Consider the following 26,095-nt stretch of genomic DNA (forward strand, 5'->3'; position numbering starts at 1 on the left):
GAAAGGTGGCAACTTCTTTAAACTAAAGTGGCATTTTGTTCACACACAAGAGATTACCTCAAAGCCCTCATAAGGTGGATGGCTTCGTTCTATGTGCAGAAATATTAACGTGTGCATTTCACATTTACATACCAGAAGGATGTCAAACAGGCATCTTGCATATATTTTACAGGAAGGGCAGCTAGTACTCTCCAGGTGTTGTGGATTACAACTCTCAATCTGTGAACACTGGCTGTGCTGGCCGGGGCTTTGGAAAGTCATGGTCCAACTTCCGGGAAACACAATGTTGGCCAGCCGCATTGTATAGTTAGCATTCACCTCCTGAAATTGTGAAAGGCCTGACCCAGTTACAGGAAAGCATTGCAGCATAGTCCTAGGGAATTAGAATTTCTTTATTTTACCATAATGAGATTTGACTGTCTCAATTTGCATCCCGTATTGAAAATAAAAACAGACTTCAGTAACAGAGCCTGCCCCAAGCTTCCAAATGAAAGCCTAGGCATTTGGGTGGCTTATAGAGTTTCAGGCCCACACAAACACAGCTCACTCAGAAGAGATTCTGTGCAAACACTACCAACATACAGCAGTTATACAAGTTTTCATAGAAGTTTAGCGTCCCGTGCATTAGAGGAGCGGGCTAACATCTGTTTTGCATATTTTACTTACTCCTCCCTCCAGTGTGAGAAGGCGGCTTTTAACCCACTTCTCTAGGGGTTTATAGATAATACTAGAAAGCTAGGAGCAGTCACCTCTCAAACCCATACAGGAACCTTTTTAAGCATTTCCAAGCAAAGAAGCTTATTGAAGCTTTACGGAGTCGCAGGCGGTTAATAAAGGCCAAATATAAAGACTCAAGAGCACCACAATATTTTCTATTCACAAGGAAAAAAGCTCCAGTCCATCTTTTTATTTTTTTGAAAAATTTCTGACATTACAGAACTAAACTGAAATGTATTAATTCCACTCTTACATCTCATGACATAACAGAAAAACTTCATGAGCCAAGAAAGGGGGAGAAGCTTATAAACTAAAATATGAATCAGCATTTTAACAGCTGAACAGAGAAAAGGAATTAAAATGCTGCAATTAAAAAAAAATCATGAGTGGGTGGGTAAAGCATGTAGAACTGAAAATTTACAAACTAGTTAAAACCTGGAATCGCTGACTGCTCAGAAACTACACAGATGGATCATGGGGATGAACAGCAGAAACGGTTAATGAGTGAGGCGGTTGCATTGTCCTAGCTGCTTCCCATTCCACCAGTCTCCGAAGAAAGCCTACAACGAGAACAAAGGTTAAAGGCCTTTTTTAAAAAAAATCTGTTAAGACAAAATCCTACCCAAATATTTTAAACCCCAAATGTATGATATAATCAAGTCAGAACAAAAGCCCTTTGGTTCCCCCATCACTCACAGACTGATGCCCCGCAGCCCACACCATGCCAGGCAATATAGAAGGCAGCTGTGGATCAGAAGTGGCCTGGAAGGCCCCTTTGTCATTTAAGATGCCCAGAAGGAATATATTATCCTCAAAGTGTGCGGCTGCAGTAAATTTTACATGGTCCTAAATGTTTAGTGGCTCCTGAATGTTGCTTTTCGGCTGGGCCAGGCAGTCACCAGAACTCCTTTCACTCATTGAGCTTTGTTAGCAGTAGGCACAACATAGTGGCCTCTGTTGCTGCTAGCATCCAAGCTGTGGCTCAGTTTGCCGTGCATGTCTGAATGTCTTGTTCCTGAAGGAAGTCACCAGTATGTATGCAATGGTTGGGCAATTAAGTTCCATGGTTAGCAGGAAAGGTTAACCGGAGTCAGATCATTAATTAAAAAGGCAAGCCGGAAAGGGTTCGATTTATAAATTAGACAACTTTTACAGTTGCCTGATGGTTAAAGCCCAAAGCCAGGCTGCTACTTTATTCAGCCTATGAAGTTTTAACATATTCTAAGCCACGTCAAACTGATCAGGTGAGTTCACTGCTCACGTACCTTTGTAAGCAGTGTTTAAGAGGACCTACATTTGCTTCAGCAATCAATTTGCTACTCCAGCATTAACACACACAAAGGCACATTTTTGTCCATTGCTGATGGGAGGATGGGTGGGGGGGAGGGGACTGCACAAATCCCCAATACACAAGGTTCTTTAAAGGAGGACTCCCACTAGCACCCCTTCCCACATTTGGACCGTTGCAAGCTGACCCCACAAGGGCCTACAGAAACCAACATTCAATTAACATTCAAGGCCCAACTACAATTCAACCAATTCAAGTATCTAAGAACTTGAGATCTTATCCAAGAGGTGGAGCCAAGCTATATGAAACTTACCTTTTATGTTCCAAGGCAAACTAGCTGCCCTTTCTATAGGTTCTCCTAGCTCTGCAAGGTGTGTGCATCCACAAGCAGCTCCTCCACTGCTGGGAGAATATTTAAGATGACCCAACCCCAGGGGTGAAGGCCAAATTGTGCAGGTCTTTCCCAAAGAATTGTGCCACAATCGCTGTGAAAGACCTTCATGATCAGACCCTGCCCATGTGGCCGGATCATTTAAATATTCTTATGCTTCTTTTAGAATGTGAAGGACTACCAAGAAGCCCCAAAGAGCTGAAACTGACAGTTCAATGGGCAGGGTAGAACCATTCAAGGGTGCAATAAGAATAGCTTATGATGGGAAAGTTCGTGCAGTTTGTTGTGCTGCAGTTTGGCTTGTACGCTGTTCTTCTAGAACTGGAAAGGGAGACTGCAGGATGCCCCATCTCACCACCCCACACATACCCTCAAAGTGTAGTTTTGCAAAAACTGCAGATATCCATGAGCAAAGGCAATTTCCTCAAATTAAAAGATGTGGTACTCTATTCCCCATGAACCAGCATTTGTGCATTTGTATTGTCTGGCTTTTAGCAGCATGACCAGTTAAATAGATTCTCTGCCCCCTTGCCTGTAAAGAACAGGGGGAAGGATTTTTTGAAGTGGAGTTGAAAGAAAACAATCTCTTTCCTCAATGCCAATTATGCCCATTTCAGGGCAGAGAAGCATGTGTGCTGTGAAGGCCTACGGTCAACATCTCTCAACTAGATAAGGTAACCAAACCTTTGCTGTTGGGTCTCACTGTGAAGGGGTATCTTGGGGAAAGGGCATAAATTCTGCCAAACCATGAGAAATTTACGTAAGGTTCTTTTAGAATGACAATTTTACTGGGAGCACTAGAAAGCGAACACATAAAGCCCAACATTGTGTCTGCAAATAGTGTTTACTTGACGTTTCTTGAAGCAAGATACTAGCAAATCACGTTATAACAGAAGATTTCTGCTGCCAAGAAATGGACAAGTCATGAACCCATGGATGAGGCTACAAAAGTAATCAGGTTGACACAGAGAACAGCATGTTTCAGAGGCTCCGTGAATGAGTCTCTGCTGGAGATAAACTTATTTGCATTTCTCTGAAAGGGCCCCAAACCTTGGAAGCAGATCTGCTCTGCATTATCCCCCAGCAACCACTTGCACATGGGAGTGAAAATTTATGGGAGGCAAGGGCAAGATTCTAAAAGATGTCAAGAGTGGACATACCATTCATAGTATTACTGGGCAAACCAGTTCAGTTCAATATTTGCTTAGTGTACCTCTGGTATAATAAAATTTGACAGTGGAACACTTTTTGCCTATCTCAACATAGAGCTAATAGAAATTAAAGGCTATTACAGGCCCACATGGATGCCAGCTGGAGCTCCATATCATCAACACCATTGGCTAGTGGTAGTGCTGCATGAACCAATAGCTTTTGGACAACACATAACCAGACTTGCTAGTCGAGAACAAATTAAAGCCCATTAAATCAGCCTCTACAGAACACTATAAAACAAGACGGCCAGCCCAAAAACTTGGTTAAGAGTGGACAATTTTTACTTTATGTGGTTACACTACAGAACAGAACAGTTTTTTTTAAAAAAAAGTTACAATTGTGAAAGTCAAACTGCAGAAACAAAGTACTAAAAAAAGACTTCTGCTACTCAAGGGAAAAGGGTTTGACAGAACTGCATTAAGTCAGCCAGTTAATGGCCTCCCCGTCCCCTATGATAGGATAAGGCCAGGCCCTCCCAGCTCCCTGGATGCAAAGAGTTAACTAGTGCAGCCCCAGAATCAAGCCATCAGTCATCATTTCAAACTTGTTCTAGTAACTTTCTTTTAATACAAAGGATAACACAAGATTCTTAGCAGTTCCAGCTGTCACCGTTTATTATTCAATGTTGCCTGAATTATTATGTTTTTGGAAGGTCTAAGAGTGCTAAAAAAAAGGAAGTGTGTAATGTTCATGTGACAACCCCAGGCTAAAGATCAAGTGAATTTAGGTGCAGACAGAAAGAATGAACATGTACTATGCTGAACACAAGAGCATGTCATCCCGCTGCATTATGTTTTGTCTGCCCAGTTTTCCCACACGGCTTTTAAATAGCCTTTAGTGGAGGAAATAGGCAGCTGCTGGCCTCAAAAGCCCAAGTTGAAAGACCAGAACAAGTGAAGCCAACTTCCTAGCCTCTACAGATTATCACCTCTCAATACAGAATACATGCACCAGGGAAGGAACATCCATTCAGATGTTGGGAGACGTCAGGGGCCTGTATTGCCATCAGGAGATAGGTGCTACTAAAACCACATCTCTAGGTGTCTGAACTATCCACCTCTAAGGACTAAATATCAGAAAGCTGAACAGATTTCAAGTGCTATTTTAGAAGATGTCATAAAGGAAAGCAGCACCCGCAGCATTGTCACAGCTGTTCATTACAGCGAATATGTCACTCCAGGTTCTCTCACTCTCTTAAGTGGCTAAGAAAAGTCTTGGGTGTGGAGAAAGATGGGTATCAGAATCACCCAAGCTTTTTAAAGGTCTGCTGCAGGTTTTTTACATGGGAAGGGTGTGCACACAAAGAATTTTTTCTTACTTTTTCTACTGAGCAGGTGAGTTGTGTACACTGGCAAGTGGCAGTTTGTAAAGGAGCAGGGATAATATTCAGGTCTGAACCTGCCCCCAGCACCATTACAGCTCACACCCTCACAATTGTGTGTTAGGTATCACGAGCCTCCATAGAAAAGTTTATATACTTAAAATGGTGTTAGTGCAGTGCAGTAGTGCAGATAATTTTCAAAAAAAAAAAGTTTAGCCTGGGGGTGCATTGTCAGATTCAACCGGCTTGTGGTCAGAGTTCGGTCCCAATTCAAGCACATCTGTGCATGTTCTCACCGTGACAGCTTTATTACAAGGACAGACATTGAGACAAGTTTGGCCAAAGTAGCCTCTTTGCACAGCTTAAACCAAGGAATTGCAAGTGAGTTATTTCGTTAACGGACCCTAGCATTCCCTGCCCACCCAGCTCCCTCCCCACCCACCTTATTCCATGTAACAATGCAAACAAAACTACTAAAGCAACAGCTACAAGCTACATAATCAAGATCACTACTGGACTCAAACTGATTAATACACTTGCTCAATTGTCTTTGACCTAGCGGAGGTTGCCAGCAAAAAGAAACTCCATCCTAAAGGAATCACAAAGCTCACTTTTCTTTTGAAGTTTTAAAAAAAAGCTCTTCCAAGTCTCCTCTATGGGATCCCCATTGCTGAAAAGCAATCTGCTGTTCCTCTAAGGCCACAAGCAGACACTCAGTAAGGAGAGAATCTCTGTTTTTCCGTTTTCAGTTTGTTAGTAACACATGGCACAGCTGAGGTGGTGGAGGCACCCTTAGCAGCAGACACAACATTTAGAGCCAGGAGAGGGACGGGTTTCATGCCAAGCAGACTGGAGACACAGGGGGCGGTCGGAAGAGGGTTGGGGAGGCTGGAGGGTGCGTCGGAGACCCCCGCTGTCGCAAGCGAGGGGGTGGTGGTGGAGGAGGAAGAAGAAGAAGGGGTGGAGGGTTGAGAGAGGTTGATGCTGAGGTGGTCGGGGATCGTGACGGAGGCTGCCTGGGAGGAGGGTTTAGCGCTTTCTAAACTGTAACAGAGGAAAAAAGGAACAAAAATACGGGTGGGTGGGTGGGAACACCACACAAAAAGCACAGGACACAAACAGCTTAAATAGCATGAAACTAATCTGGGAAGCTTTCAAAACAGCATAGTCAGAAGAAAGGTGGGATGGGAGAGAATGCTGACTGCAAGGGAATCTCAACATTCTCTTAGGTGTACCATGGTGCACTAATAACTCCCCCTCCCACCCAAAACAAAAATCCCAGCCTACACAACAGTTCCAATCCCAATCCCATTATGAATAGTTCCAGGTTTTGATTTCCTCAATTCCAGAAGCAGAAACTTGGTTGCTTCAATACTGAACTACAACACACATTTTGTTGAAGCTGCAGAGAACTGCCACTAAACCTAATGTAGTCAAGGCAGCTGAAATCCTATCTGTTCCTGACAATATCTTGCAACACACCACTCTCCCTCCCTCCCTTGCCCATGCAGCTGTCCCTTCAGATTTAATGCAGGCAGGCTGTAGTTCCTGCCAGTATTCAAAACATGCATTTAGGTAGCAAACCAATTCTAACACTGCATTGTGTTCCACTCCAAGGTTGCCTTAATTAGCAGGGAAGTCTTAATGAACATGTGCATGTCAGAGGTTTTAACACAATCCAGTTTTCTACATCCTTACAGTCAATAAACAGCAGGGGAGGCTATTCCTCATCTAGCCAGAGGATAATTTTTGTTTTTAAAAATGGTTCAAAAAATGAATAAAACAAGCCAAACACCCAAGGGATGGCCTTATTTGTCTTAGAATAACGAAGAGCTTGCAGAATGGGAGGCACATCTCTTTTTTCAGATACAACATTGTGGTTCTCAGTTAGGTTTCCCTGCATACTGAACTACAGCAAGCGGAAATGTAGGCTGCTTCGAAAGAAAAGAGCCATGTATTTTATTTGAATAGCAATATCACATGTTGCAGGAGCAATCTTCCACAATTTCATTTGTTCATGGGATTAAGCTTCAACAGAGCACTTGAGGAGCTCCATTGAAATTTGGCAAAAGAATTCTTGGAATGCCCGGAATACTGAGATAGTTTGCAACGGTTATGACCAACCGCTGTTCTTAAATGAGTTTCTGAACTGAATGAATTTTAACCAATGTTACACTAGTAACATGCAGCCCAGTAAGAGCTGAACACAAGAAGCAGTATCATCAATATCATCAAAATGACCCACACGTCTATCCTCATCTTGAGTCCTATATGCTCCAGAACCGGGTGTTTAAAATGACTGGTCCTCATAGCTTAAACCAGCCTTGACTACCTGGGATTCTTGCAAAATACATTTAGCAGTTCACATCAAGCAGATAGGATTTGAAGGACAGTTGGTAAGCATGACAGAATGTGAAACTTTAAGCATGACTGTTTATATAGCAGTTCCCTGCCCCTCAATATTTTATACTGTAACTTTGCAAACAAATTCTTTTTACCTGTTTTGTGTACAGCATTTAGGCTTTTAGACACTATAAAAATACCCTAAGCCCTTAAGGAGTTCAGAATGGAGAAGTACCTATTAGCCATCTCTCTTACAAATAACTTTTTCCAAGTGTCATCTAGCAGCTCACATAGCAGCCTCCTTTCTTGCAGGCCATAATATATCAAAGGTATAGCTAATTGGTTGCTGCTTGCCACCACAATGCAAAAATACTGTGTCTGTGCACCGTCAAGAAGGAATTCCAACTGCAGAAACTGGCTATTTGTAAGCAGGAAGTCACTGAATGCTGCACAGAACTTCAAATTTGGTGGCAGAAACTTCCTAGTTTCTGACTAGTACAGCTGGGGAATTAACCAGAAATCAACTGTTTCCTGAGCATTCCAAATGGCCACTTATTTGAAAATTGAGGTGTTCTCAACTTCCTCAGGGCAAAGGATCAAGGAAAATGTAGCAGTGTTGCTTTAAAAATCATAGCAGATACCTATTAGGGAGAACACCTACTTGTACAGATGATGTGTTTTGCTATTAGCCAATCATTGAATTGCAGAGTTAGAAGGTGCCCAAGGGGTCATCTAATCCAGCCCCCTGCAATGTATTAACTCATTAGTGGGGAGTTTAGAGAGCTGAAAGCTCACAGGCAAGCCTAACTTTTGCTACATTACAGAAGAAAGGCACTTACGTTGGAGCCAGAAGCTAACCCATAGATTCTAATCATTAACCTGTCATTCTGCAATGAACACTTTAGCTACACTGGAAAGAGAGGGAAGAAATCTAGGACATGAAATGCCAGCTGCTCATGCCTGGGTTTTTAATTATTGAAGCCAATGCTCTCCATTAAGCTGATGCTTTCACTTTTGCCTTGTGAGATCATCTGATCTGCTCAAAAGCTGCAGAGGGCCTCTTGCCAAGTAGGCTTTTTAAGGACAGGGCCCAAGGAGACCCACTGTTTGCTGCAGAGGACTGCTGCAGCCCACAGCTGAGGGTTTTGCTGCTAGCAAGAGTACTCAGGGAGAAAGGGAGCTGCTGCAGCCTTTGCAGTGCAGAAAGCTACACCCCTGGGGCAGCCCCAATTCTTCCCTTTCCTCTATTAGCTACAGTAAACTGGGCTGCATAGCTCCCAGATCTCAAAAAAGGCACCAGCTGTTTGTGTGTTTTTTTAAGGAACAGTTAAGCATCTTATTTTTGTACAGGCTCAGCTTAGCAGCAAGACTCCAGTTTAGTCTACCTTGATGTAGACACAGGACTTTCAAGAAGCAATGTTGGTTGGCTCTGTCACAAACCAGAAATATTCTAGTAAAAAGCCTAAGCTCTGCCAGGGAATGAGTGTTGCATATCCCATTTCTTTCTATTCTCCTTCCTCCATACCACCTACTAGAAGGTCAATGGAGACCTTTTGCACCAGGGAAGTGGGAAGAAGAAAGGTGTTTTTGTTCTATTTCAGCTCAGAGAAACAGCCTTTTTCAAAATGTTGCCCCGATTTTAGTAATCTTTCACATTCCCCAGTTCTGCCAACTCATACATGCATTACCAAGCAGCATGCCATTTGAATAGACTTACCTGACATTAATTAGATATTGAGCCAGGCTAATGCTGGCTGCAGATCCAGTTATGGTAACCTGCCTGTCAGTAGATCCTTCCACTGGATTGGCAATTTTGATCTGCGCCCCAGACATCTGGCGAATCTCATTGATCTTGGCGCCTTGACGCCCAATGATGCATCCAATCAGCTGAGAAACAAAAGTTAATGGTCAAAATGGAGCTTAGGATTCCAAGGTAATCATTTTGTCCTGCTATTCTCTTTTCAGGTCAAGTACAGGCCTTACCTCTGGGAAGCTAGTTAAATTCCAACTCATTATTTGATTAGCATACGCCTACCTCTGTGTTTTCACTATCAGGTAAACATTTGTTAACTCAAGAATGATACTTCAGGTTATTTACCAACAAATATAGTATCTGTGTGCCTATCTTTGCAAGAGTCATTTGTACTGATGCACTAATCAGACAACTCTTTATATATTATCTCATATTGCAGACACTATGCTTGCTCTCTGTGAACCTCAAGATTTCCAACACATTACAGAACAAATACCTAAATTTTAGAAGGCAAATCTATACTCAGGATCTCTTTAAAGTCTTAATTCCAAGTACATATCTCCCTCCATATGAACCTACTCGGACCCAGACATCCTCCTCAAGGCCCTTGTTCGTGTGCCTCCTCCAAGAGAGTTCCGGAGGGTGGCAACAAAAGAATGGGCCTTTTCTGTAGTGGCACCGTTTGTGGAATGCTTCCCCAGAGAGGTTTGGCTGGTGCCTTCATTATAGACATTAAACACATTATACACATTTGGGCCCCAGGTGAAAACACTCCCCTTGTGGGAGGAAGGATTATTGATTTGTTTTGTTCTTATTGTGTATTTTGTGTTTTTTATATTGTAATTTTATGTTGTGATCTATGGGTATAGGGTGGCTTGCAAATAAATATATAAAATGCACTTTTGTTAAAATGGAAGTCTTTTTAGAGAAAGCGAAATCTTACATGCTTCACAAGACTCCCAGCAGTCACTGCACTACCAGACTACCTTCTGCTCTACAGACTGCCATAACAGTATTACCCACAGAGAACAGAACCTAAAACCTTGTTTGTAAACAAAGCTTGGTGGTATAAACCACCCATAAAGTAAAACTGCAGAGCAGAGCACAAATGCACCAAGGTCCAAATAGGCACTCTAGCCTTTGTTGGGCTACTTCAGAAGCCTTGGGTTAGCCAAACAGACTGGCCAGCTTCAGCAGTTGATAGCTCTGTGGTGGCCTGAAGTCACCCCATAAAACTGGCTGCAAAAATCTAACAGACTATTGTATTGTCTCAATTGTTCTCATCTGCAATGCACCCCCAAGAGCATGAAGAGACTCATGCACTGCTGCCAGCTACAGATTTGGTTGCACCCAGTTTTCAATGTATTTGTATGCTCAGGATTTCACCACACAAAAATCCACATGGTGCCTTGTGAAGGGCTGCACTTACTGCATCCCTGCACCTGTTTCGATTCTTATAGGGTAAAAGAATGCCTGCAGTGTCTGGAGACAGCTCAGTACTTTAGTACTCAACACAGCTACTACTACCTCTCCCCTTCTGGCCCCTGAAGTATCTGTGCCCAGCTCTTGTCTCCATTTCCTTCTTCAACACCCTTAAACAGGATCATGTACGCAAACCCATTTCCAAGTTCTAGGTTGCAGGTGCTTATGAAGGACTGCAATGAGAAAGTACAAAAGTTCTCTCTCATTTCAGGTTACAGTCAGGAATCTTAACCCAAGAGCTTCCTTCAAAACAGAAGAGGCAGTAGCCTGGGTGTCCCCATTATGGTATTACAGTCCAATTGCCTTTTCCTTGCCATCTGTAGCCGTGTTGTGAACTCTGCTCTGTCCCTCCACGTGGAGGGCAGCTCTCCAGAGCGTAGGACAGGAACAGTGCTGTAACTCCCTGCTGCAGGACTCTTGGAAGCAACGCCGCAGCCCAGGCCCATCTGAAAGTTGCAGCTCTGTCCCACCTGCAAGCCACATTTTCCTAGAATTCTGCATCTCTGAAAAATACTTACATCATTTGGAATGGTGAGTTCATGAGAAGTAGTTTGAGCTGATGCATCCAAACCTGCTGAGACACAAAAGAGATCGAGACCACTTTAATGCAAGGCACTGTGAGGGGGGGTGGGCAATGAACAGAGGCCAGACCGGTCAGGCTAGCATTTGCGGCAAGAAAAACTGCTAACCTGAAGAGGTTCTCAAACAGGAGAAGAGCGAGATGCAAGATGTTAAATCCAAGCCCCTCTTCCTAAGCACCAGGGTTAAAATCAATTGGAAGGTTTCACCTAACGAGCCCCATCAGCACAAGCCATGCACGAGGGATTCCCCTTGAGCAATGGGGCTTCTCCCCCCTCATCTGGATACCTCAGTATTCCCTGAAATTGGCCAGAGGGGTGGGAATAACTCCCAGAGCAATGCATGGGGAGAGGGGAGATCATTCTGTCTTAAAAGTTGCAATGATTGCCCTGCTGTGATATATGCCACAGCACAATGATAAACTCCACCCACTGGCTCTAAGGCAAGGACCAACAGAATGGTTTTTATTTTGCCAGGATGGGGGTGAAGTAGTGACTGTTCAAATACAGAAAGAACAAATGAACCAGGATGACCTTTTTACAGAGTCCTACAAAGCTGTAGCAAAGACAGACCGCCCCCAAACAAACATGCATTTTCACCTTCCCATTTGTGCCTTATTGTATGTCAATGTTCTTCTTGCCTCAAAAACATCGCAAGAATTGGAGGAATACTTTTGCATTGACCAAAATGGAGAAAGAGTAATTCCACAAAAAGCATGGTCCAACCTTTAGTTTTATTGGCCCAGTGTAGCTGTTTATAGAAACACTTGTGGTTGACCTACCACCTTCACAAGCAAATTGGTTACTAAATGAGAAATAAGACACTTCATTGATTGTATTATGCCCTGCTCTCCAACAGGTTCCAGCTAGATTTCTTTGCAAGAGAAGGGAGGTTTAATAAGCCTGGCCTTTGCACCTAACACTACTTTGCAGTTCCTTTGTACTATATGGGTTAGCAGAATTTGCTGCCTGGGAAAGAATCTCCCACCAGTATTAACACACAATAGAGTTAACTACAGTTTTTTTTTTCAGTCATTACCCCAATAGCCTTTCACATCTGGAGAGCTGGATTCAACGCCTGTCAAGATACAAGGGACAGTAAGTGTGGTGGTCCTAGCTGAAGCCCTATCAGGCTTTCAGCCACAAGACAAACTATTACACAATTTGGCACTAGTGTCAGGATCGCAGCAGCTGGAAGGCAAGAGGTAACTGGCAAAGCTGTTGAAAGGGTGAGGGAAAGAAAGCAACATGAAGACTCTACCTAATAGCAATCTGATCTCGTTTCAGGGCAGTGAAATCCACCCTCACCCCAAGATGGTTACCTGTGGTTTTATATATATGTAAGAAAAATAATGGCGCTTAAGCCAAGCATCTGCACTAAAGGCCAAGTGAAGAAAGACTCTTGGACTGGTAGCTTGTACAAGAAAGGAGGAGTTTTCATACCACTGAATCCAGTGTTGCCATGAGACATTGGAAAGTGTGACTGTTGCATTGCCAACTGGTGCAGCTTGGTCAGCTAGAAAGGAAGAGAGAAAGACTGATGTTAGGAAATTTGGAGGCTTACTTGCTTAGCATACAATTTAAAGGAAAACAGACACTGCAAGCTGAGCATGAGGTGCTGCCCCTTGGGGCAGGAGTTTGGGAGAGGGAAAACTGGGTTAAGGTGCAAGCGCTTCCCTGAGCAGAGATGGGTGCAGACAGAAGGAAAGCACCATGGGGGCGTGAGGCCAACACCCATCTCAAGAGTCCCCTGGCTCAACAGAAGGCATCTGCAGTGAATTGTGACGAACACTAGGAGACAAGCACGAACAGGCAAAGTAACACAGAGGCTGGTTTGCAGTGGTGCTTGGGACTACACCATGCAAGACTCTGTCAAGCATTTGGAGGGTAGAGGTGTATCATGAGGAGTGACCAGAATGGAGTCAGATGCTCTCCCCAGTATTAAACAGTGCAGTTTTCTAGCTCTCTCCCCTACATCTACATACCCCAGCCCCACCCTTGCCTGTTCTAAACATGCTATGAGCAGAGATCAAATTCCTATGTATCTTTCAATGAGAAGCTGCAAGTGCTGCATCTAGCTCAAATACCAGAAGGTTTTGGTAAAGAAGGAAAAAACATCCTTTTCCATCAAGCAAAGATAGCTAATGGCTTTATTAGAAGAAAGCGTGCCAAAGAAAGGCACCCCAAGCAAAAGCCCCACCACCTCCTAGCCACACCTGCACAGTGACTATACATGATGCAGAGTATCATGTTTGGAGACAAAAGCAAAGCAGAAGTCTGAGGCCAGCCTCTCCTCCACCACCACGGTGAAGTGCACTACACCAAGATGCCCTATGCCCTGTACCACGAACCACAATGACAGTATACCATGGAGTTTTGTTTTGTTTGTTTGGGGGGCTTTGCATCAAATTGGGAGGGAAGAGGGGAACTGAAGCTTGGGAAAGTGTACCAAGCTTTGCTGTGCAAGTGTGTCACAGGCCGGCAGAAAAAGGACAGATTAAGATTGGCTACACAAAGAAGTGCTGAACAAAATTTGAGGATCGTTTTTGGTCAGATTTCGGCTTCAAATCAAAACAGACTTCTAAAGCTGCTTGTTGAGAAAGCATGGAGAAATTTTGAAGGGAGAAGTGGGGTGATTTCAAGACAAGAAGTGTAAACAAAACTTACATCTGGCTGTGGAATGGCATACTGTCCTTGAATGGTATAGGCCTACAAAAAGGAGGAAAACAGTCCTATTAAAAACCATTGGACAGCCACCCAGTGACAGACAGATTTCAACTAGCCAGGAAGCCAGAGAGCTGAGGGGGGAGAATTGTTGGTGGGGAGCCTGAAGGCAGGCAGTTCTCTTAAGGGGGCTGCTTGAATTTGCTAGTGTGCGTAGTGTGAGAAGGGAAACTGGTCCCCACCACAAAAAGGATTATAGTATTAGCAGCTGGTTGTTGGTGAAGATTTGTTGTGTAGTGGAGGATTGGACAGTGCTACAAGCCCTCCTGCCCTAGGCATACTCCAAACCAGACCTCCTATGCCTCCAACTGCTTTTAAAGCTAAGAGGAACCAGCTGGGTGTTCATCCCCACCCCACTAAGTAACCCCATCAATATCCACACGCCTAGGAACCTGCAGTGGACAATCTACAGTCAGGTGCTGGGTGGCAGAAATGCATCTGGAAGAATAGGGAGAGAGCAGCAGCCAAACATGATGGTTCTGGGGATTACCCTACTGAAGTGACCCAGCAAGGCACTCACTGTCACTGCATGGGGACTTGCTTAACACTAAGTGAGGCTTTGAGGGCACAAGTCTCTCACCTGCAGGCCAGGGGCGGGGGGGGGGGGGAGTGCAGCCCAGGTTGGAACTGACGAAGCAGCTACCACCTGCAGGGCTGACTACTGGCCTGCCAGGTAGTGTTTGGTGGCCTTAATCCAGTTCCCAATGAACAGGAGTTCACAGCACAAGCCGCCACCACCAGTCTTGCCACCCTTGTTGGCAGTCTCAAAGAGGCCAAGGATTGAATGGGCCATGGAGACTGAACTCCCCTCTCACCTCTTGAGGTGGTCCCTCCAGGTCAGAGTTGAGGCACATTGATGGGGCGGTGTGGGGGTAGCTTGCACTGCCGCTGCTGTACCTGTCCTGTGGATAAATAGAGGACTTCAGTCTCCAGGGCTGTCAATCCAAAACCTTTCGCCAACACCAAAGTCATATAAAACTTACTCTGATCAAGGGCTAACCTGTACTAAAGACAGACGCTGGCTTACTCCAACTCATGTCACATCAGTAGCACCAGACAATGCGAGATTTCCCAACTGCCGGCACCTTCAGGGGCAGGGGGGCCTGCGCAGGCAAAAGGAGTCTTGCTCTCTAAAGGCATAACAGGACTAACCTGCCACAATACCAACCTCAGGATGCAAGTGAGGTTCTGCCACTGTATCTTCAGTAACCTCCCATGTGCCTTTCCACTGCCAATTAACTGCCTAGCAAGCTGTCAAGAGCCTCTGGGAGGGTAGGTAATATGAATGGGGCAGGAAAGAAAAGGGAAGGGATTGAGGCAAGAACAAGAGCACGACAGCACCTTTCCCCCAGCAAGAGGTATCAGCCCGATAGCCCGATATAAGTGGCATGTGAATGTATAAGCACTGGGTGAACCACAGCCAGACCTGTCCAGGTGCTGCCTCTAAATTTCTATTACTGACTAAAACTATCCATTAACACCCTGCTCTGCCATTTCTCACTTTCACAGCCAGCATTTACAGCATTTATACCCCACCCATTAGCCAAAAAGGCTCTTAGACAGGCTTGCAAATATTTGCTTAGTTCACCCCACCAAACTCACTTTGAAGCTTCTGCACTGTTGGTATAGCCTTCTTTTAAAAAAATAAAAAAAAATACAGGTGGGCATTGAGGCACTGTGCTCAAAAGCAGTCCAATGAAAAAGTCCCCAGAGTGTTCCAACTCCACTCCACATACTTATGCAGAAGTCTTTTCTGGGCATGAAGTTCTGAGAGGCTTTAGCTTCTCAAACCCTCATGCCTCAACCTCACATGAGATCTATCTGCCTAAAACAGTTGCAAGTATCTGCAAGTCCAGCTACAACTTTAAAATGCCTTGTATGATCTATCTGAACTCGCACAGCCCACTCAAGCAAACATGTTTCAATGAAATCCATGGTAACGGTAACAGGATTCCAGCAAGCTGAGAGACTGAAGTCCCATCCTGCAATGGCCACAGCAATGCTCTGTTTTACCAAAAAATTTAACACATCTGTACCCAACCTTTCTGTGTACTGGAAGCAATTACGTAGTAAGCATTGGGAAGCGAGTCAAATACAGTATTATTTGGCTTCTCTTTAATGTGTCCTCCCCAAACTGTAGTTAACATTTAAATCATCCTTAAGTCATTATCTAGGAAAAGGAAGTAATTCCAGAATGTTCTGGATTTTGGATTCAGTATCATAGGATTATCAGCCATATCTCCACCTCACATTCCCAATCCTCTGGGTTCCAGTTCTCCCAACACCTGTCCTCCTCGTTATTCAGCCCCTGCTGCTTTAGAACAACTGTTCAGAATAATTCAAAGCCTACTGCAATCAGCCACTAAATTTGAACAATGTCTTAAATTGAAGGCCAGGAAAAAATGTGGGCTTACTTGTGGTCTCAAATTCCAGCTAACTCCCCCAACCCACACTGCTGACTACAATTCCCAAAGGACCTCAGAGCCCGTTGAACATTTGAAAGCAGCCTCCAAAGAACAAAACCAAAGCAGCAGAGGTAGCACTATGCTGGCCAGATGGGCAGCACAGGTGATAAAAGCATGCAGAGTGATTTGATGTGTGCTGGCAGTGTTGAAGCTTGGTAGGCTACTATATTATTACCCCCAACCCATGCCCAACAAGAGGAATGTCCTTACCTGACCGCCTGCAAAGATGACAGGAGAACTGGATGGCTTGGGTCGGTAGGGGATGGTGACACCCTTTGGGGGAGACTAAATTATAAAAAAGGAAGAGTAAAAACAAGGTTAATTATAGAGATTCTGGTTACAAGACACTGTTTTAGCATCTGTCACAAAGCTATATGGGTCAGTTTATTAGCTGTCTGAACTAATGAGCTACCCACTTCAGTCTTCTACAATTCCTCATTTGATTAGCACTGTTGTGGAGGCAGTAGTGCAGGCATCCCCAAACTTCGGCCCTCCAGATGTTTTGGTCTACAATTCCCATCTTCCCCGACCACTAGTCCTGTTAGCTAGGGATCATGGGAGTTGTAGGCCAAAACATCTGGAGGGCCGCAATTTGGGGATGCCTGCAGTAGTGTCATCAAAATCCGAGACACAAAGCACTGATTTAGATTTCTTCACAATTTTCTCACATCTGTGGTTCTAGACATAAAAGGCAGGCTTTGTCAAGGTGTTATGGGCAAGTGAGCAGATCAAGCCACTACAACAAAAGGAGGGACATGCACAAGACCACTTTGCAGGGCCTCGGGTTGAATCAGACTGCAATTATTTGTTACATCAAGTAATCACCAATCTGAGTTCATGTTTCACCAATCCTTTGCTTTTTGAAAGCTGCTCATATTAGAATAAGGATTAATACCTCCAAGTGCACCTTCAGTTTTACTGCAGGTGTTGCTTTCATGCAGCCTAAACTGATTTTATACTGACTTGGCTCTCATGGTTCTCTTCCAGGAATCACTGTGGACATGAACCCACTAAGAACCAATGGTTTCTTTGAAAATATCCAGTGACCTTCATATCACTTAAAACCAAAACTACACCACCACTATGGAGAGGCAGCTGCCAGTATAAGAATTCTGTAGCAACTGTTCCAAATCTAGAAAGCAGCTGGCCACAATCCAGTGACAATGCTCCTTTTGCTTGTCTCAAAAGCTTTTAGCAACAATCCCTCTGTAGCCTCTCTCATTCATTTGTGCATTGTGTGCACATTTACTCATTTTAATCTAGTACCTTAAATAAATCAGGTCCCTCCACCATTACTCACCTCCAGCATGACCACACAGATCTGTTTGACGCACTCAATGATGGACTGTGGAATCCCAGCAATGGTGATCGCTCTCTCAGTTGAGTTGGGCAACATGTCTCCAGCCACCTGGACCTGTGCCCCCGTGCTCTTAAGATTAAAAATACCAAGTCAGGTTTTCAGCCTCATGTTTAGTGGCCTCACAGAAGGACAGCTGATTTATTAGATATACAAGTAGCAATAACTTAGCATCTTCTCCAAAGTGATTTAGAACTAGTCATGAGAAGTTAGTGCATTACAGAAATCACAAGATCTGTTGCAGCATACTATCCAGTTTTCTTAACAAGCCTCTGAAGTCAGCTTTCACGAGGACAAATTTATTGCTCTCAAAGCTGCATAAATAAACTAGGAGGTGAAGACAAGGTTTTGCAGGCACCATTGCTACTGAAGACTGGACTTATCATTCAATCCTGTATGACAGCCACAGGGACAGAATCCCACAAGTCCTATCACTACGTACTTACTTTCTAGTCCACAAAGGTGGGGAAAAGATAGTAGTAGTAGTTAGGAGCTTTAGATAAAGGAAAATATAAGCATGGAACGAATCTGAAAATAAAGCCTGGGGGGGGAATTATCCAGAAGAGAGAGGCATGCACCCTTGGTTGAGGCAGGAAATGAACTACAGTAATGGAAGAGGCTTCATGATGGAAAGCCAACTAAAAGCAACTTTCTTCTTTCCTCTTAAGCGGAGGAGGATGGGAACAGAGGAAGCAATATCCATAATCGATACAAGGTTAGTGTAGGTTTGTGAGACCAGGGCCAAACTTTAGGAGACAATAGTTCACCTATTGCCACAATGCTGAACTGGCAATTGGTATCTGTAGGCCTGCAGCTGACATTAAGTACGAGTGCTTGCCAACATGGCATTCTGCCCAGAGTACGTAGTCAAGACAATTGAAACCAACTGCAAATGGATAGCAAATAGGAAATCTCTATTTCTAGGCTAGCTCATTTTTAAAGTGCTGCACAAGACAGAAACGGGCAATAAAAATCAAAATTCATTATAATCCACCCTAAACACTCGTGGATGGGCTGAAAATGCAGCCTGCTCCAATGCTTTGGAGAGTAACTTTTGTATTTTGGGGGATTCAGCTACGTAAAGTTTTAACCTGGCCTATACCACTTAATATGCCATGTAGACATATTTATTGTTCTGAAATGTTTCAACCCATGCACCCATTTGTTTTTAAAATGAGGGTTTTCAATCAAATGGAACTGGGGTCTCTCCCAAGACTCAAATTGAGAGAAATACTACACAACCAAGATACATGGAGGAAAGGCTCTAAATGGGCCCCCAAAAGTGAATATTAATAGTTATTTTATGCTGATACAGTAGCTGAGGTATTAACACTCCAATGTGTTCGCATTCATAGCACCAAAAGATTTAATTTGGAAAGGGGGATGGAAAGAGATTGATTAGTTAGGCAATGTGGTCAATACAAATCCCAGATGCCATCCTTGCATAGAACTCAACTTCTTTAAAGGTCTGGCAATGAATTGACCCTGGAGATAAAGGACGGGAGACCAAAAGGGGAAAACAAACTTACAAAAAGCACCTGACTCCACTGCACTTGCCTCCAGCCGCTCTTCGTCTCAGTTTCATGAGCACTAAATATAAGCAGCTGTATTAAGCAGGATGACGCAGAGTCTATGTGTGGCATTCAACCTCAATACATTTGGCACAGGGCGGGGTCATGGTGAAGGGGACTGAGTAGCATTTTGCAACACATGCGAACTTCACAAGTCTAAGTACACACCTCTCTTATCTCCTTGATCTTGCAGCCTCCTTTCCCAATGAGAGAGCCACATTGGCTGGCAGGTACCACAAGTCTCAGAGTGACGGGGGGCCTGCTAGAAGCCGTGCTGTTGGTCATTGAGCTGCTGATGTCCTGAAAACACAAGTTAACAAACTTCAGCTATCAAAATTTCAAATGGGAGGTTAAGATTAGCCATTCTTTTCAGTTTTTCAGTAATCAAAATTTCAAAAAAATGAAGATGCTCAAGATACAAAAAAATGTGAGGTTCCGGCAATGCATACACTCATAGAGGACCAAAGAGTCTAAATATTTGTTCCATCAGTATAGTCCATCAATTTGTTATCTATGCAGCACTTATGTTTATAGCAGGGTTCACAACATACTGCCTGTAAATGCACATGCCAACAGGAGCCTTCCCTGCTGCTCACTAGGTCCCCTCCCCCCATTAAAATTAGGCTTGAAAGAAGTATTCTGTTGTAGCCTATAGAATAGGTCACAATGTGTGCTTGGTTGTGATGTGTATACAGTGCCCACAAGAGTTTATCCGGTTTGCAAGTGTGCCCACAAGAGTTTATCCGGTTTGTAAGTGTGCCCACAGGCCCCAAAACACTGGAAATCTCCGGTTCACAACAGCTTCTGCTTAGGAAACTGTTCTCATATAGTCACAGCCAGAAGCTGTATTGATACAATTTTTAAAATATGGCTAAGCTGCTTAATTCACCTTGTTCTTCCACAATATCCTGATGACTCAATTCTCCTGCACCATAAACTCCTTGATGGAGTATGAGTAGAATGCAAAAAGCATGGTCATTAATTGTTACTAAGCCACCTTGGGAGCATGAACTGGAACATGTACAATTTTCTTAAGCTTAGTTATATTCTTAATAAGGAGATATACTTTATGGTGCCCTTGGGCTAGCTAATTAACTCCTCCATGTACTTTTCCAGAGATTTCTCTTACAGCATGAAACAAGAATATAGCAGGCATCTAGAAGTAAGTTCCTATCCAGCAAAAATACAGAGTAGATAATCTCTGCATCGCAGAAGCTGTCCATCTACACCAGGCATCCCCACACTGTGGCCCTCCAGATGTTTTGGCCTACAACTCCCATGATCCCTAGCCAACAGGACCAGTGGTCGGGGAAGATGGGAATTGTAGTCCAAAACATCTGGAGGGCCGAAGTTTGGGGATGCCTGATCTACACTGTAAGATAGTGGGGGGGGGAATCGCTGCAGCCAGATGTCAACTCTAAACTGGTTCAGTAGAGCCAAGCCTGCACATCATTCATGAAGGCCTGGCACCCAAGAAACAAAAACCTTCTGTTAGTGCCAGAGCTTATATTCAGTATCTTTCATACATTGGCTATGATGTAAGCCTTACAAACAGCACAGCCTAAGCATCTAAACTCAATAGCTGCAAATCTCCATGCCAGGAGCAATAAGACACCACCTTTCACAAGTCAAGGACAGAAGCTCAAACCTTGTGGGGGCGGTAGGGGAGCAAAAAGTGTTCTCGGGTTACTGACATTCTGCTAATGCTCAGGCACTGAATTTCAAAAGTTTAAAGAGGCACAGCTTACCACAAATCATACAGCTGCAGTTAAGTGAATAGGCATTTTGCTTTAAGAGGTATCACTAGAGAAGAACCTTCGCATCTTGCTAGACTTACTATTTTAGCTTGCCAGAAAGTCAATCTTATGCTTCAAACTATAGTGTTCTAATGAAACAGCAGGGCAAATGAACTTTGCAAAGAATATAAGATCCTAAGTAAAATGATGACTTCACCAAGCTAATTTGAATGGCAACTGAAAACCAATTGCAATTTGGAACATTGTACCAGTCCGAATTTGGCAGTAAACTTGCAACTGAGCAACATAAAAAGTGAACTAGTTTGCAGAACATGGAGAAATGCTTTTAGATATGCAGTTCTCTATATTCTTGAGCAATGATCAAATTGTTTTAATCAGAAAGCCATTCCATTGCTATACTACCGAATATCAAGATTAATCCCCGTGCTCCAAAATTTTCTACTCAAGGGAGTCCTAGAGTCCACTGTGTGTAATTGAAATTCCATGTTCCCAAAAATGTGGTGTATGAGTAAATAAAGCCCATTTGTATTTCTCATTGTGTTTGTAGTAAAGATGGTAACCACATTCAATACTGCCAGAAACGATGGGTCCACATCACCACCTCCAACACATCAGCAGATGAAACACACATTATTCCTGTGTTGCTTCAGGAGGAGTGTAAAGTGTTTCTCTCAGCCAGACCATCAAAAAGGGGGGGGTGTCACATACCTCTTCCAGTTTGTCAATGATCATAGCAAATGCTTTGAAAATTGCATTAGTGGGTCCAGCAAGAGTGATAATCCGTTCTGGGCAGTTCCCTTCTGAGATGTTAATGCGAGCACCACTCTAAAAGAAGGGGGGGAGGGGAACAGAGTTATAGACTCATTAGAGTTAGAGGGGATCCCAAGGGTCATCTACAAGGCAGGTCAAAGGAGACTCCCCTTTCCAATTCTGTCTCTTCCCCCCACCCGTTTGACTTTCTAGTAAGACAGCCATTCTATGCACACTTAATTTTGGAATTAAGGCTCAATGAATTTACTGTGACTTACTCCAAATAAACATGGAAAGCATAAGACTGCAGGTTTTAGTGCATTAGGCAGATCAGAAAGAAGTGCCTAGCAGAGATACTGACAAACACAGCTTTCAGAAGTTGAGATACAAATAGCTACCACTCCTTACCATCAAGACTGGTTGGTTTTTTTAGGAAGTCATAAATTGATATGTTCCAAGGTGATACTGGGCATGAATAACATCTTATCTTTCAAACTGACTGGTATTGCCTCAGGAAAATTGCCTCCCCACTTCTACCAGGTGGGGAGCCCCTTACTGCCATATGAAACTTTCTCTTGATTTGTTTTCACTCCTCTTATCCCCAAGAACCTACCTCCTCACGCATCTTCTTTACAGATTCTCCTTTCTACAAACACACAGAAAAAAAGAGAAACTGGTTATTAGTGTCACTAATCTGAATTAAGGAAAGAATATAATAATTACACTAGACCACTCACCTTCCCAATGATGCTTCCAACCTCCTGAAACAGCAAACATAAGAAAGATGTAGTTCTCAATCATTCTGACAGTCCAATATAAGCCCACCCTTCAGTGTATACACCATATTCTGCTTATACCCACCCTCTACAAACAAGCCTTCATCTGCATAACAGTGCAAACTTTGACATTTAAAAGTTGAATGTAGCATCCCCACTAGATGGTGCTTAGGGCAGCTTTATATATGATTGAGCAAAATATTGTAAATCTCTAATTAATTATATTTTAAGGAGGCAACTTGGTTGTTTTTCCAAGACACACCCAACCAACTTATTACAATATTATATTCTCCACTGGGGTTAACAGAGCGCTCTACTACAAAGAACATGGTACGCCAAGAGCAAACTGATGTTTTAATTTGATCAGACAACTGGGTTTTCCAAGGCATTTACTGTGACCTAGTTTCAGTCTGACGCAACCAAGATGAAGAAAAGCAAGTACCTTCCCATGCATAAGTAGGCGAATAGTAAGTGTGACATTTAAACCTCCTTCGATAACACCAGTGTCCATCTTGAGCTGTATTCAGTTAAGTCAGGCTTGAAAGTGGTCAAATCTTTGGTCGCTGGAAGGAAAATCAACCTATAAAATAAGAAGATTATCTTGTATGTACTGTCGCCACACAATAATTAACTCATCAATACTGTTTTCTGGCAGCATCTGAACACTGATGTCCTGTATTTGTATTTGTTCTCTTCTCCACACTGTACAGGCCTCAGCATTACATGTACAGTATTTTGCAGAAGATTTAATCTGAGCAATAGGCCCAGTTGACTGTCACCGACAAGTTGTCAAAGCCACAGATTTGCATGTGCTTACTGTCACTAATCAGTTGATGCGCCGAAGTTTACACCTCCTATGTATTTATTCACAAAATGGTCAGGTAGTACTTAGTAGCCAAATGTGTTAATGCCCATTGGAGACTACTGGTTAAAGACGATCCCCTGAACACTCATGGCACAGAACAGACATATCCCCTTGAACAACTTGACCTCCTCCTTCCTTTGCTAGGAGGCGATAGAGATCAATTGTCACTTTCAGTTTCCAGTTCCATTGCTCAGCAAACTACAAATAGCTTCAGCAGAAGCACTTCCCAGTCACTTTCACAGCTTCATCTGCACTACTGTATTATTATTTTAAAAAATCTGTCTATATCTGACAAGATGTATGCCTGCTGCTGAACTTCATGGTTCTTTTTGTTAACAATAAGTAACAAGAACCCATGCCACAAAACTTAACTTTAACCCTGTAAAGTAACAACTTTTAAGCATGAGCAGTGTTTTTTCCATACTACTGAACAGTGACAGGAAGTCACCTTTTAAGTACTGTAGGCTTAGGGATAATTGACTAACTAGAGAACATGAAGTCATTTTCAAAGCAAGTGAAAGTCATATATATGAAAGTCATTTTCTTTCATATATATGAAGAAAAAAAATAACAGCAAACAAAGCTGAAAACTATGAATCAGGTTAAGAAAATAATATTAACACTAGTCTAAGATCAAAAAGCAAAAATCCAAATAAAAGACAGCTCTTAAAAGTCACCAATAGTTTGCTGTTTCTGCAACATTGCACAAGTTGGTACTGTACCTATCTTTTAACAATGTAAACACTGAATTCTTATTTATCTCAACTAATCTATTTAACATCCAATATTCAATAAATTTATTTACTGGGATTACAACCTACAATAACACCTTAAACCATGCCATCGATTTAAAGTTAAAATGTATGGAAAGGAAGGTTGTCAACCCTAAACAGATTTTGGTTTTATAAAGAAGCCACACAGGCCAATCCTCCAGCCACCGGAAGCCTAAAGTTACAATTTTTCTTTAAGTTACCAGTGAAGTTCCTATTTACAGTATTTTACCTTCCCCAAGGTCTCAAACAATCTCCCACCCTAAAGCTGCCCACTCTAACGAGCAATGCACCACCTAGAATCAAACCTATTTCAAACTCGAGGGTGAGGGGAACGGGCAAATTAAACAGATCCCACATCCTCATACTAAAACTACTTTAAAAAAAAAATATCTCATTCCACCGGGCAGTTTAAAAGAAACAGGGCTCTATTTTAATTTTTATACTTTATTATTATTATTAAAGCTGCGCTATAAAGTTCTCAAAATGACTTTCCGCCAGTGTAGAAGAGCTGCCTAAAAAGAATTGAAGGGAGAGAACGGGGAAAAATAAGAAGGGGGCGCTGTATAGCTGGCGGGACGCGTTTTTAAATAACACGACGCAACTGTCCTGTTTTCTCTTCCCCACCCCTCCGCTTCCCACCCGCTCCGGCATGAGATCTGCCCGCCCGCTGCTGCTGCTGCTAAGGCCGCCGCCGGTCTTGCGCTTGGGCCCGCGAGCCAGGCCTCCTCCATTCTCTTACTCACAGCCGGCCGCGTTAGCGTCAACCTCCTCCTTCTCCTTCCCCCCCCCCGCGCTCAAAGAGCAATCTCCGCCCCTCTCCTCCTCCCCCCGCCATCACTCTCCCTCGCGCGCAAGAGGCCTGGGCCCACATCCCGCTCGATGTGACGCAGCAAGAGCGCCCCCCCCCAACTACATACATACACACGCACGCAGCCATCCAGTCCACTGCGCCCCCCCCCCGCGGCCGCGTTCCACGCGGGGCCCGCTCCTCCCCGATACGCAAATGGCAGCAACAGCGCCACCCCTCCCCCCACCCACCGACTCCAGGCGCTTCACACGCACTCGGGTGGGACCCGGCCGCAGTAGGCCGCAAGCGCATCCTCGGGCTCGCGTAGCGACCCGGCCCGGCTCGAGGCGCAGGGTCGGCGGAAGAGTGCAGCTACTCGAGGCCGGGGATTCGGAAGTAGGGGGGAGGAAAAAAAAAAGAGTACTTTCCGAGGGGCGGTGGGAAGCCCTTACCTGGCGGGGTGGCTGGGCCCGGCCGCTCACGCGTTCGTTCGCTCCCTCGCTGGGGCGGAGGAGGGGAAGGGGACGGGACGGGGGGAGCGGGAGGAGGGAGGGCGGGTGGTGCGCGGGTCTCCGGGGCGGGCGGAGGGAGCGGGACGGGGGGAGGGGAGGAGGAGAGAGCCGGGGCGGGCGGGCGGGATGGCGGCGGCGGGAGGAGGGCAAGGGCAGCGGGAAGGGGCTGCGGCAGCTGCTCTTGCGGCGGCGGCCTCGGCGGGTCTGGGAGGGGGAGCTGGAGAGCGGGGCGATTTCAACCCCGCCTTGACCCGGAAACGATAAGAGCCCTCCCCTCTCCTCCCCCGTGCAGACCTCTTCCGCGCTGGAACGACAGAGATGCTCCGGCCAGCGCGTCTTTTCTCCAGCGGACGTTGCAATGCCGACCATAGAGAGGGGGCCATTGGAAGCGAGCCGGGGGCGTTGGCTAGAGCGTCGCCCAGCGAAAGAGCGGCGAGGTACCCCCTGCAGGCCGCGTGCTGCGTAGTCTTCCAAAAGCAGCGTGGCTCTAGCAGGGAACTATGGAGAAGAGGAGGAGGAAAGGGATGGAGAGAGGAAGAAAGAAAGGAGGCAGCCATCTCTCGCGCGCTGTGTTTGTGCATATGTAGATACAAAGGCTGTTCCCAACATCCCTGCAGCACTGTAGCATAATTGAGAGAGGGGAACCAGGAGGAGGTGGAAGCAGTAGAAGCGG

General features: G+C 44.4%; 1 protein-coding gene across 21 annotated transcripts; it reads right to left on the reverse strand.

The window, feature by feature from the left end:
• Nucleotides 1–892: 892 nt before the first annotated feature.
• On the reverse strand, nt 893–25,628 carry PCBP2 (poly(rC) binding protein 2). 21 transcript variants are annotated; one of them, XM_035100452.3, is made up of 15 exons: nt 25,363–25,628; nt 22,928–23,065; nt 22,447–22,470; nt 22,323–22,355; nt 21,668–21,784; nt 19,371–19,502; nt 17,575–17,703; nt 16,485–16,559; nt 14,625–14,711; nt 13,753–13,794; nt 12,529–12,601; nt 12,125–12,163; nt 11,026–11,078; nt 8,990–9,159; nt 893–1,277 (listed from the first exon to the last, which is right to left on the reverse strand). In XM_035100452.3, exons 2-15 carry the CDS (start codon nt 22,994–22,996, stop codon nt 1,241–1,243), a joined length of 1,080 nt encoding a protein of 359 aa, XP_034956343.1. In that variant the 5' UTR covers nt 22,997–23,065; nt 25,363–25,628; the 3' UTR covers nt 893–1,240. The 21 variants fall into 21 exon arrangements, with proteins under 21 accessions (XP_034956343.1, XP_034956333.1, XP_034956408.1 ...); XM_035100442.3 differs by having other exon boundaries at nt 11,026–11,081; XM_060272054.2 differs by lacking the exon at nt 893–1,277 and adding an exon at nt 3,868–5,973.
• Nucleotides 25,629–26,095: the final 467 nt, after the last annotated feature.

The sequence above is a fragment of the Zootoca vivipara genome, chromosome 2, assembly GCF_965207765.1.
Source record: "Zootoca vivipara chromosome 2, rZooViv2.hap1.1, whole genome shotgun sequence".
Lineage (NCBI taxonomy): Eukaryota > Metazoa > Chordata > Lepidosauria > Squamata > Lacertidae > Zootoca > Zootoca vivipara.

Excerpts from the sequence above, each read along its gene's own strand:
- PCBP2 (XM_035100581.3), bottom strand. The coding sequence starts at position 22,996 with ATGGACACTGGTGTTATCGAAGGAGGTTTAAATGTCACACTTACTATT. Across the intron at positions 22,356-22,446 it reads TTGGAAGCATCATTGGGAAG|AAAGGAGAATCTGTAAAGAA; the intron begins GTGAGTGGTCTA and ends GTGTGTTTGTAG. Across the intron at positions 9,160-11,025 it reads AACTCACCATTCCAAATGAT|CTGATTGGATGCATCATTGG; the intron begins GTAAGTATTTTT and ends TTTGTTTCTCAG.